The sequence below is a fragment of the Vidua chalybeata genome, chromosome 6 (assembly GCF_026979565.1).
Source record: "Vidua chalybeata isolate OUT-0048 chromosome 6, bVidCha1 merged haplotype, whole genome shotgun sequence".
NCBI classification, from domain to species: domain Eukaryota; kingdom Metazoa; phylum Chordata; class Aves; order Passeriformes; family Viduidae; genus Vidua; species Vidua chalybeata.
In genome coordinates this window covers 37210414-37222564 of record NC_071535.1, presented here as the reverse complement: position 1 = coordinate 37222564, position 12151 = coordinate 37210414, and the positions used below count along the sequence as shown (strand labels likewise).

Genomic DNA, 12151 nt, shown 5'->3' with positions numbered 1-12151 from the left:
TGTTGAAAATTTGTCAATATTTTACTTTAGATTAAATGTTTGTATTGTGCCTTCTGCACTTCTATACTTATCTGGAATATATGTTGTGCTATACCAGGTAGGCCAGGTGTTTAGGACAAATAAAGTAAGAATAGAAGCAGAGAAGGCTTGTAGTGTTTTTGTGAATAAATGCTATGTGGGGTCTGGCTGGGCTGGAATTAGTTTTCTCCACAGCAGCTTTCACAGTGCTGTGCTGTGGACTGGCAGCTGGAAAGGTGTTGGTAACACCAGTGTTTGGTCTACTACTGAGCGGTGCTCACAAGACATCAAGGCTGCCTCTCAGCATTCCCCCCTCAGCAGTAAGCAGTGGGTGGGAAGGGACATAGAACAGCTGACTCAAACTGACCAAAGGGATATTCCATACTGTATGTCTGCTCAGCAATAAAATTTTAAGAGGATGGAGAAGGAGGGAGGAGACTTGTTATTTACGATGTCTGTCTTCTGGATTAACTACTACTTGTTCTGAAGCCCTGCCTCTTGAGAAGTGCCTGTACATCACCTACTGATGGGACATAGAGAGTAAATATTTTATTTCCCTTTCCTTCCACACACTGCCTTTTCTTTTGCTTTATTAAACTACCTTTATATTGACCCATGAGGTTTTTTTGCAGCTTATTTTTAACCCCCAATTCTGCTGAGAAAGTGAGTGATAGAGTGGCTTGGTGGGCACCTGGAGTCCAGCCAAGGCCAACCCACCACAAATACATGTGCAAGATCTCCACAAAAATAGTTGTGCAGGCTGCTGGTTGTATTTCAGAATGGATTATATTATATACTATTCTTGTAGAAGAGTGCATTTTTGAGCGATATATTTACCTATCTACCATGTTTGATTATTATAAAATTTAACTCCAGGAGTTAAAGTACTCTCTATTTATTTAGGTGGCAGTTCAGAAGGTTCATTGAAGAATCGCTCAGCGTTCTGTAGTGACAAGCTGGATGAGTACCTGGAAAATGAAGGGAAATTGATGGAAACAAGTATGGGATTCTCGTCTAACACTCCCACTTCTCCTGTGGTATATCAGCTTCCCACTAAGAGCACTAGCTATGTTCGAACGCTGGACAGTGTTCTAAAGAAGCAGTCCACTGTAATTCCATCAACATCTTACACATTGAAGCCTGTCCCTCCATCCTCTACCTCTAGGAAAACAAAGACTCAAACTAGACAGGCATCTACAAACAGTAGAGTAAAATCATCTTACAAACCTATTTTACCTTCACCTTTTCCTCCAAAGCAGAAACAGATCTCATCAGTATCAGGGGAAAAGGCTGCTAAGTCTGCTAGCAGTTTGAGTAACCAAGCAGATGGTTCTGTGCTGCCAACTGTGGATGAAAATACATTTCCAAAACAGATCAGTTTGCGTCAAGCACCACAGCATCACCAAGCACCTCGTCCACCAGGTTTGTCTAAATCTCAAGTGAAGTTAATGGACTTGGAAGACTCTGCTCTCTGGGATGGGAAACCACGGACCTATATTACAGAAGAGCGAGCTGACATCTCCTTGGTAACCCTACTTACAGCTCAGGTACATCTGTCATAGTTTCTTTCTTTTCTTTTAATCTGCCCATTTATGGATGTTGCATAGTGAAGCAGAAGATAACACTGAAGCTTCTAAGGATCATGAGATTCCTTTGTGGTGTGGTCTTTGCAGTGAAACTTGAGGAGTGCTGACTTAGCAGTATGAGAAAAAGCTAATTGTGATAATAGCATATTGATAGAAATTATAAATAATTTGAATTTTTAAAAATTCTCACAATTAAAATTAGGGTTAAAACAATTCTTATTCAGTAATTGCATCTCCTTGCTATTTTCATTTGTATGTTTTCAGTTGAGCTAACTGCAAGAAAATTCTGGTCATGTAACTTGGTTGTCACATAATAACTTTTGCTTTTTTCACATACTACTTATTACCAGGATGGTTTTGTTGTCTCCAGTTGCCTCTCAAAAGACTTCAAATCCAAACTCTGTTTGTGGGGTTTTTTTTTTGGTTTTTGTGGTATAGGGGACAAGTTTTGTACGTAAACAATGTAGCTTGACAGCTTTTCTAAATGAACTTTGAATAGCAATTTTGCATATGCTTGATTACATTTTACCAAAATATTCCTCTTATTAAAATTTGAAGTTCATGCTTCTTTAAAACTTTTTTTAGGCATCTCTTAAAAGCAAACCTATCCACAAGATAATAAGACGACGAGCACCTCCTTGTAACAATGATTTCTGCCGACTGGGTTGCATATGTGCCAGTCTGGCACAGGAGAAGCGTCAGCCGACCCACTGCCGCAGGCCAGACTGCATGTTTGGGTGTACCTGCCTCAAGAGAAGGGTCTTGCTGGTGAAGGGAGGATCAAAACATAAGAAAATGATGAAAAAGGCTGTGCGTGGAAATCTTGTACTGTTCGGAACACAAGGACAGCAGCAAGAGGATGAAGACGTGGAAGAAGAGGGTGATGGGGAAGAAGAGGAGATAAAGCAGAAGGATAGGAAGAAGAGAAAAAGGGTGGAATACAGTGAGTATTGGTGGAGATTACATATAGCAAACCACCAAACATGGTGGGCATTTTTTTTAGTATGTAGGATGCCATTGCTAAATCCAGCTTACTTACAGGAAATAACTTTTTTTTTTTTTAATTCTTATGTGATCAGTCTGTGTAGTTATTTATTGAATCAAATAGTTGGAATTTCTTCTTGGTAGTTTAAACTCTTCAACTCTCCAAATGTCTTTAAAGACTGTGATGGATATGGGATAATTACTGCTGTCATTGTTGGTAATGTTGACTGTTACAGTGCTGTTATCTTTCCCTGTAAACAAGTCAGTATCTAGAGCTGCATTTTCAGTTGCTGTTTATAGCTGTAGAGTTCATGGACTTCCTTGGAAGTATAGTTATTTGTAGTAATTTTAGGTCTGGCCTAAGGTATGCTCAGAAAACCAAATTGGTAGAAACTGCCCATGAATTTACATTTTCAGTTTCTTCCTAACAATACTTTTAGCAATAGCTAACACAAAGTATTCTCTGGTGTTCTACTGGAATAAATAAATTCTTCCATATATCTGCAGTATACAGGTCTGGGATTTTTTTTTTTTTTTTTTTTGCGATTTTTCAGTAAGAAGCATCAGTGGAGGTCACTAATTTTCAGTGGTTTTGCAGATCTTCTATCACAGTAAAAGTGAGAAATGAGGATTAGTATAGAAACATCTTTATTTTTATTTCTTCTTCCTTGTAGACAAATCCCAATCATTTTTTACTAGAATTTGAAGCAAGAAAAGCATCCAGAAGTGTTTTCTGGCAGTTTGGATTAGTGCTTGCTGCATGGCTAGACCTCAGACTCAAACAAAAAATTCTGTTACTGCTGTGTTAGATGGTGGTTTATTTGTAAGTAATTTTTGGTTTTTCTTTTTTTTTTCAGCTATCTGTGATTCAGAGCCAGAACAACCTGTTAGGAATTGTCCATTGTGGGTGAGGGTGGAAGGTGAAGTAGATCCAGAGCCAATTTATGTCCCAACACCATCTGTTATTGAACCAGTTAAATCTATGGTACTGCCCAACCCAGAAGTGTGGCTTCCTAGTAAGAACAGACCTTCCAGTGGAACAAAACCAGGCAGAATATATACTCCTAGACCCAATCCCGTGGTAAGCAAAAAAAAAAAAAGAGATGTATGTTTTTCCTTGTACTGAAAATTAAAACAAATACTGCCTCTGTACTAGGCAATTGTAGAGAAGTTTGAGGTGAGAGCCTAGGACTGACTACCTATAGGTGTGTTGATAAGCTAGGATGTATATAGATCTTTACTATGTCCCTCTTCTGTTGAGAATTTATTATAGCAATATGGAAATGGTGGAAGGTGATTATGATTCATTAATAGTCTCATTTAAAAATATAATAATAGATGCTATTTTTGTCAAAATTATTTTTATTCCTGTAATGTTAGTAAAAGTTATTAGCTACATAATGTAGCCCATCTAAGTATGAATTACTTGCAAAAAATGTTGAGATAGAGAGTGTTCAGTGTAGTTCTGGAGTATTTTTTTTTGTTCTTTTTTGATGTTTCACTGCCAGTGTTCTAAGAATCTGGCTTCGTGTCTCCCCTCACATTAGTATCAGACAAAAGCAACAACAGCAGTAGAGGAAAAACAGCTGTAGAGTGGAGCGTAGTTATATCTGAAGAACAAACATACCAGATTAGCTATTTAATGTATACCAGATAATGTTAAACAATGCATGGCACTTAGGATTTGTTTCTTCACTTAGAAGAATATCTGAATGGGTTTGAATTTCAGGGCGCTGCTGGTGGCTATGTGATGACACTGAGAAGGCAGATCTAGCTTTAAATGCTAGACTTTTCTTTTGACCCTTACTATTGAAGCATTTATGTTGAAGTTCTTTTAGAAAGCAAAGCTCTTTTGTGAATCTGATGTGCATCCAGAACAGAGAAAAGAGGGTTTTGTCTCTTTATTTTTTCTTTTAGATTCGAGAGGAGGACAAGGATCCTGTCTACGTGTACTTTGAAAGTTTAATGACTTGTGCAAGGGTGCGAGCCTATGAACACAGGAGAGAGGAAAAAAAGCAGCAAAAAGACAAAAGTGATTCACAGAGTTGTAGTGTAAAGGTAAGAAGTCACACTGTAACTAGTGTATGTTATAAAATAGGCAGAAATGTTGAAAATAGTGAAGTAATTTTTCCCCCCAGAAACTACATGACATGAGGGCTTGACTTGCATTTGGTGGTAGAAGGTGGAGCCTAAATCACTTTGCAGTGCTGGTAAACTTACCCTGTTACTGTGATACACATTTTCTTTTCTAAGATGAAACCTGTAACACAGTCAAAGAGAACATATTTCTATGATTTGCAGTGACCTAGTTAATTTTGTGCTGTGATTTTTGGTGTGGAAGTAAGATGTATAGGGTGAATATTTTCTTGCATTTCTTTCCTCCAGCAGGAGCAAGAACCAGAGCTTCAGTCTCCTGAGAAGGCAACCTGTGAGGTAGACAAAGACAAAGACACATCAAGAGGTAAGAGCTGAGTCTGGAGTATAATTCCACTTCTTGGTAGTTACAGGTTTTTGTGGTAATTCTTAAAAAAAATAGCTACTGATGAAACAGAAGTGTGTTTGCTTGGGGGGGTTGTTACAGTTGTTAATAAAAATCTTACGACATGCATACAGTTTCCTGTTTTCTGAGCAGCTGGAGGGGGACACATGGAGATACAGCAGACTAAATATCCAGCACGTGCTGCTGCTCTAAGTGTAAAATGACAAGTGCTACCAGTAGCTTGTTTAGCAATAAAGTATAAAACTGCACAGCAGATTTGTCTTCAAGACAGATTATTAGATACTTGGAAAGGAATGGAGATGAATGGCTTTGCTTTGTCTGGGTATTTTTTTCTCCCACTTTTTTTTCTTTACTACCATTTTGTAGTTACTGAAGAATTAAATATCCAAGTAGTACTGAGAGGATGGGATCCTCGTGTTCTTCACATAGAACTGGTTGGGACAAGGAAGTGCCTATGCTATATTTGGAATTGTTTGATGTTGAATTTGTTTAGTTCAAGTTGAAAAATTGAAATTTTGCTGTGTTAGTGATACTGGGTTTGAGTTTCTAGCTTGTGAAGAAATAGGCTAGACATCCATGTTCTTTTTGTGTCTGAAGCGGCCCAAATCATGTTACAAGCTATAAATGAGACATATACTGTAGAGGCATTGTGTCATCCACTAATGAACCATATCTGCCCTTTTGAGCTGATCTTTTTACTGTTTAATGTATACAACAGCACATGCTACATTTAAGGCTGGAAAAATAATACAATTAGTTGAAAATGCTGGTGCATTGGTAGGTGAAATTAAAATGGCCAGGACACAGGGCTCAACATCCTTAGTTTTGCAAAAAGGGGCATTGCAGCTCTAATGACAACAAAAGGCCACACTTCTGTTTACACATCTTCTGCAAAAGACAGTTCTGCTAGTGGCATGTCCACTTATGCCATTGTAGGACATGAGTGCTTTTCTGACTCAGAGAAAAGTGCCATCTCTTGAATAACCAGTGATGCTTTCTACCATGTTGGTGTGTTTGGAGAATTTTCACCCATGTATTGAAACAACTCAGCTTTGTTTAGCTTGTGATGCAATGGGAGACCATGTGACGTGGTATGGCTGCAGGGATTGAACCATGAGAAATAATTACATTAGTTTTGCAGTGAGTTTTTGCTTGTTTGTGAAGTTCTGCAAGGGAAAGTGATGCTTTGAACAGTTCTTTTACTCGCTGTTGGCCAGCAGCTGAGCTGAGCTAAGGGTGGAGGTGTGGGCAGAATGAAATTGTTTGACTATCCAGGTGCTTAAAATGCCATAGTATTGCAGAAACCTATTTCAATTCTTTCTCAGAGAAAAGCTCGTGTTCTTCCCGTAGTGAGGGGGACTCTTTCTCCACCTCCTATGTTCATCACACCACTCAAGGTGAACCAACCAAACTTATCGAGATTATCTCTGACTGCAACTTGGAGGAAGATCACAATAAGATCTTGACCATCTTATCACAGCATATCAACAATAACACGCCACAGTGCCTCAAAGTGGGTAGCTTCATTATTGAATTGGCTTCGGAATACAAGGCCCAGGATGAGAACCATCCTTCTGTCAGCTCCTCCAGAGTGAAAATTTCAGTGCCGTCCTACCAGGACAAGGAGGAGAAGCCTGAGATCCCTGTCTTGGAGACTCCTGATAGCACAGTGGCATCATGCAGTAACTCAGAAAATGTAAAGGTCATGCGGGCAGACCCAGTGGACAAACTGCGGGAGAAGCTGCATGGGGGCAAAGGCTTGCCTTTTTCTGCAGGGGTTTCTCCTGCGGGAAAGCTGGTTGTCTACAAATGCAATGCTAATACGAGCCCCTCGGGCTCGATTCAGGTGGGTCTCTCTGCCTTTACTGGGGAGATTAGATGCAGTTTCATCCAGTACTATCCCAGAACTCCTTGAAGGGGAGAACACTCTTTAATATGTCTTTTGCCTGTCCAGACAAGAGTTCTTGATATCTGGTGGCATTCCTCTCCATAAGCTTATCCCTTTCAAGATTTACTCAATAACAGGAAATCTGATCGGAATCCTGAAATCTGATGGTTTAACTTGTCTTTTTGGCAATTTGGGTCTTGTTGACCCAAGTGCAGAATCTCTTTCAAGGTCTTTTTAATTCTTTTGGAACCCCCCTGAAGGTGGTTTTGACATATAATTCTTCTAAATGAATGACTGTATGAGTCCACAGAAAAAATATTTTCTGGGGAATTATACACTGGGACAAAACTTTAAAATGAAAATGGAAATACTAAATTGCTTTTTGCTACAGTTTACTGTTAATCTTCACTAACAGCCTGAATCCTCTTTGTAGAATATATATTTTTCATCAAGAGACTTCATAATCCTAAATTCAAAGGGTCTTTTCCCTGCAATTTTATGTTGCTGACATGATGTTAAGAATTAATAGTAGGAACTACAGGATTAGGATGAAGATCTTTTTCTTTCCATCACAGCTATTTGTGGTTATAGTAAAACCACTTTGAGGAAATTCATATGAATTAGAAAATGAGAGTAAAATATGCTTTCATGATGCTTTGTGGATATGACACACTCAGAAAGAGAAGCTAGTGGAGAGAAAAAGATGAGGAGATTTCTTACCTTCAATAAAAGTTGATCAATAAAAACTACTGTTCATTTAGTAGTGTCTTAAATACATTTGGCTTTTAGAAGGTATTATCGAACAATGTGAAAGCAAAATGCTGCACTACCAGAACTTCCCATTATGCACTAGGCATAAAGCCTGACATTCAGCAAGATGTTCTGTTTTTTTCCCATGCAGTCCGTTACCACTACAGCTTGGAATTTGAAGTTAGGGAACTCATCATACCTTAATTACAGTATCAGACAACAGTGTGGATGAGGAAAAAGTTGATGCAGCTTTTACAAGCTCTTTAAAGTTTTGTCTCAATGTATATTGTCAGCAGTATTCTTTCTTTTGTGATGCTAGGTCTTAATTAGGTTTGAGAATTTTATCCAAAATTGTCCTTTAATTAGGAAACCTTTTTTTATTCAGGACTACATCATAAGCATGGGACAGGAAAAACAGGTGCTAGCTTCACTCTTACCTAATTTCAATGATTTCACATGTTCCTTGGACTCTGGTTTTATGCAAGAGTCTGAGCAGCATTTAAAATCTATATTACAAAGATAAAACAAGACTTACTTGAAGTTCTCCTGAGCAATGAGGAAATTAGGAATTCCCATTTGGAATTGCAATGTTTTTTTGAAAAGGACATTTAGAAGTCCCATGGAATGAAACACTTCTCCAGAAGTGGTGAATTAGCGTTCTTTTCACAAAGTTTCCCTTTTCCCCTTTTTTCAGGTTAATGATAAAAGGTATCCTCAGGCCAAACTGCTTTTGGGACAGATGGGGGCATTACATCCTGCCAATCGGCTAGCAGCTTATATCACAGGCAGGCTGCAGCCCACAGTACTTGATATCGCAGCCCTCAGTACTGTGATCTCCAAGGTAACACCCAGTGCTAAAACTCCTGCTTCTGGGACACCATCAGTCCAGGGGCCCACAACATCAGCTACTAAAACTACATCTTCCACCAGCACTACTTCAACCCCCACTGTGACGACTCTGAAAACCCATGCCCCAGCACAGAGACAGATAGGTAGGTTGGAACTTATTACTGTGTTTTAAATTGCGTGAAGCTGAAGTACAGTGTGAGTGTACAGCGTTAATGTTGATGTCTGTGCAACAGTGCATGCTGCCTTTGGCTGCATTGCCCACCTAAGATGTCTCTGCAATAAATAACGTCCTCAAAGCAGAAAGTTTTATTTTGACTTCAGAGTAAGATTGTAGATATTGACTATTAGTTGTTTTATCAATGCTACTAGAACATATTTTGAAGAGACCAGAGTGGATGGAGACTCTCCAAATATAAACTGGAATTTTTGTTTGGAGTTTCGTTACTGTAATTTTTAATTGCTTTTCCTCAAACACAGATTAACTTCAAATTAGTAAAGTATAACTAATACGTGGTTCTTCACTGATTAGATTTTCTGCTGATGTTGCACTCATAATTCTTGTGACTGCCAAAGATGTGTGAAGCAGCAGTGAAAGACGAGATGGTCCAAATCTGGATTAGTGAACCAACAGGTGTGCAGCCAATAACCACGCCAGTCTCTAATCTCATTGACTTTCACAAGCTAAACAGGGTTGGATTTAGACAGCACTTTGAGTTTAAAAAAAAAAAAACAAACTGGAAGATTCATGAGTTACTTGTGTATCTGTGTTGGTACTGAAATGGTTAGCCCAGTGTGGCAGGAGAGGAAGTTGCCCTTAACTATTACATCTTGCATGAGTTTAAAAAGAGAAATCCAGTACCCATCCACATATTCCCACACCTTATTTAAAGATCTGAAACTTTGCAAGGGAAAAGGATGTTACCTGTGTCCTGGAAAAACCTTAATTTCTGATTGATTATCTATTATTCTTTCTGCCTAAATTTTCTCTGCCGCATAAATGGGTGTGTTGTTTTTTTTGTCCTGTAATAAAACTTGTTGTTTTGTGTGTTTATGCAGTGTGAAAGAGCTGGTTGTGTTTCATTGATGGGTGAAGTCATTGCAGCATATGTGATTTAAGTAAAAAGTACCAGTTCTAGCATAGTCTGGGTTAAAAATGCTGTATGCATAAGTAACTGCAGTGTTTAAGTTGGTCTTGCTCCATAATCTCTATTCTGTTGTACTCATCTGTAGGCATCTGGGGTGATGTAAATGCAGTGTTCTGGTCCCTTGGGAGAGTAAGGGATGAGGTAAAGGATCTTCCTAACAGTGATTAATTTCCATTGGTTAAATTTGTTCCATTTAGTCTGCAGTTGCACGAATGTCAGTGCAATTCGAAGCGGAAACTCTGTATCCTTCCCATCCCTTTCCCCTGTGCCTGTGTAAGATGAATACAGTAGAAGGGGGATGAAAATCAAGAAGCAGTAAAAACCGAAAGATGACACAAACTGTTACACAAAGAATTTGAGATTTAGAAAACAGTTGGAGCCCATTATTTCACTTAGATGTTTGTCTTCCTGTACTGTTAGTTAGGATTGTCCATAGATGCATGATGAAGAGCAGCCCTTCAAAAGCTGATTCTTTTGTGTATCTGGGAAGAAATGCAATAAAAAGCTACAGCAGTGGAATAAGGCAGAGGTCTTTCTAACATGTAAAGCATATCCAGGACTGCCATAAAGGTTTTGACTTAATTACAAGGTATGTAGAAAAAGGAGGTTCAAATTCATGCTGAAATTACAGTTGTAGCACCTCATGAAAGGCAAAGAGGAAATCTATTAAAATTTTGACGTGCAAGTTTTTATTTGCAGCTACCCGACCCTCACCTGGTGGCGTGTTTGCCCAGTTTGTGATAAACAAATCGGGAGCTCTACAGCAGAAGATTCCTGGAGCGAGCACACGCCAAGCTGCCTCAGGGCAACAGTTTCTCAGTATCAAGCCCACACCGATCACGGTTATTGCTCCCGTGGTTCCTTCAACGCCATCTCCAGCTCTGTGCACAGTCTGTCCTGCGGTCACTGCAGCCACCACCACTTCTCCAGTTACTGTGGAAAGTACCAGTGTAGCAGCATCTACTGTGACCACTCCTTGCCAGACAAAAGCTGGTGAACCTCCCTGCTCTCCTCCTGCAATTGCAGTTACAGCTGCTCCTGCAACACCTGGAATCAGCACCTGTACTACTCCATCCACCACTCCTCCTGCTACTGTGAGCACAACAAAAACAACAGGGATTGTCGCAGCAGTAGCAACTACGTCATTCCCAAAAACTGTAGTAACACCACCAACCGTTACTTGTGCTGTTGTCACAACATCCACTTCCACAGTTGTACTGACAACAGCTGCAGCAGCTACACCTGTGGTGACCACACTGACTTCCTCTGCTGTCTCTGTTCCAGTGATACTATCAGGAGTTAATTCAAGTCCTCCACAGAATCCAAAAAGAGGTAATGCTTAGGTGCTTTGGGTTATTACTGCAAACACTTGTTTTTAAAATTCTGCTTCTTTTCACAACTATAATACAGTCTGCATCTGGTTTCAATTTAAACATGGACTCATTTGCCTTGCCCCCCTTTCCAAAACAGGATAAAAAACCCTATTCATCCCCCTAATGTCATCTCTTTAAGTTGTTTTTTTTGCATTCCAGACTGAACTGGTAGGGAAAGGAAAAAATGTAACTATCTGGTTAGTGACTGCTGTGAAGTGAGCTGGAAGCTTCACATCATCCTTTGAGCTATAGAAATACATAGCACAGTTATGACTGCTAGAATTTAATCGTCGGCCCAGAGTTCAGGAATTAGGTAGGGAATTACCATTCTGTGTTGTGGTTGAAAAATGTCAGTGGAGCTACACAGAAAAAACCCAAAACTGTTCTGACCTGGTTGGTTCCATGCATTCTGTGGATAAAAAGATAAAAACTCGCTTTCGAATAAATTTAAAAGAGATGCAGTTGTTTCCAAAATATTTGCACTTGTATTTATTAAGAATAATGCCTGATTTGTAGGCAGTCTCTTAAAGTGATTTTTTTGTAACTTGTTAAAATATTTCAGAAGATACTGTTCCACAAGCTGCAAGTAAGACTCCCCCAAAGATAGCTCCTGGAACAGACAAACGTGTTGGGCCTCGATTGCTGCTGATTCCAGTGCACCAGACAGCCTCTGCTCTGCGACCGCTGAACACGCAGGTGGCACAGAGGCAGAAGATGGTCCTTCAGCCTCTGAGGAGCCCTGGGGCTGTGAACCTCTTCAGACATCCCAATGGGCAGATCATTCAGCTTGTTCCCCTGCAGCAGGTTCGAACTGCGGGTGCTCAGCCCAGCGTGCAGCCAGTGGTGCTCCGCAATCCAGGTACAAAGTCCAGTGCTTCTTTCGTTACTGACTGGTGTGTTACTCAGAAATGAACAATGAGGTAAACGTGTTGCTTTCACCTGCTGAAATTGAACAGGGTCTAATTTGGTTCTGTGTGAGTAGTTGAAGAACATAGTGTAATTATTCAGATGTAATGCAACTTAAATACCATGTGTATAATATTCAGAAAGTGCAGTTA

At 39.6% G+C, this 12151-nt stretch overlaps 1 protein-coding gene across 9 annotated transcripts in view; it reads left to right on the top strand.

The window, feature by feature from the left end:
* MGA (MAX dimerization protein MGA) overlaps positions 1 to 12151 on the top strand; it is a 59017-nt gene that overhangs the window by 24162 nt on the left and 22704 nt on the right. For 7 of the 9 annotated variants that reach the window (XR_008431323.1, XR_008431322.1, XM_053944699.1 and 4 more), the window contains 9 exons: positions 922 to 1565; positions 2190 to 2547; positions 3446 to 3669; positions 4506 to 4646; positions 4974 to 5049; positions 6414 to 6934; positions 8421 to 8718; positions 10420 to 11052; positions 11656 to 11952. Coding sequence is in view for 7 of the 9 variants with exons in the window: in XM_053944699.1 (XP_053800674.1) it covers positions 922 to 1565; positions 2190 to 2547; positions 3446 to 3669; positions 4506 to 4646; positions 4974 to 5049; positions 6414 to 6934; positions 8421 to 8718; positions 10420 to 11052; positions 11656 to 11952 (3192 nt within the window). In the remaining 2 variants the exon portion in view is untranslated. The remainder of the gene's footprint in view (positions 1 to 921; positions 1566 to 2189; positions 2548 to 3445; positions 3670 to 4505; positions 4647 to 4973; positions 5050 to 6413; positions 6935 to 8420; positions 8719 to 10419; positions 11053 to 11655; positions 11953 to 12151) is intronic. The other 2 variants (XM_053944700.1, XM_053944702.1) reach the window with 2 other exon arrangements.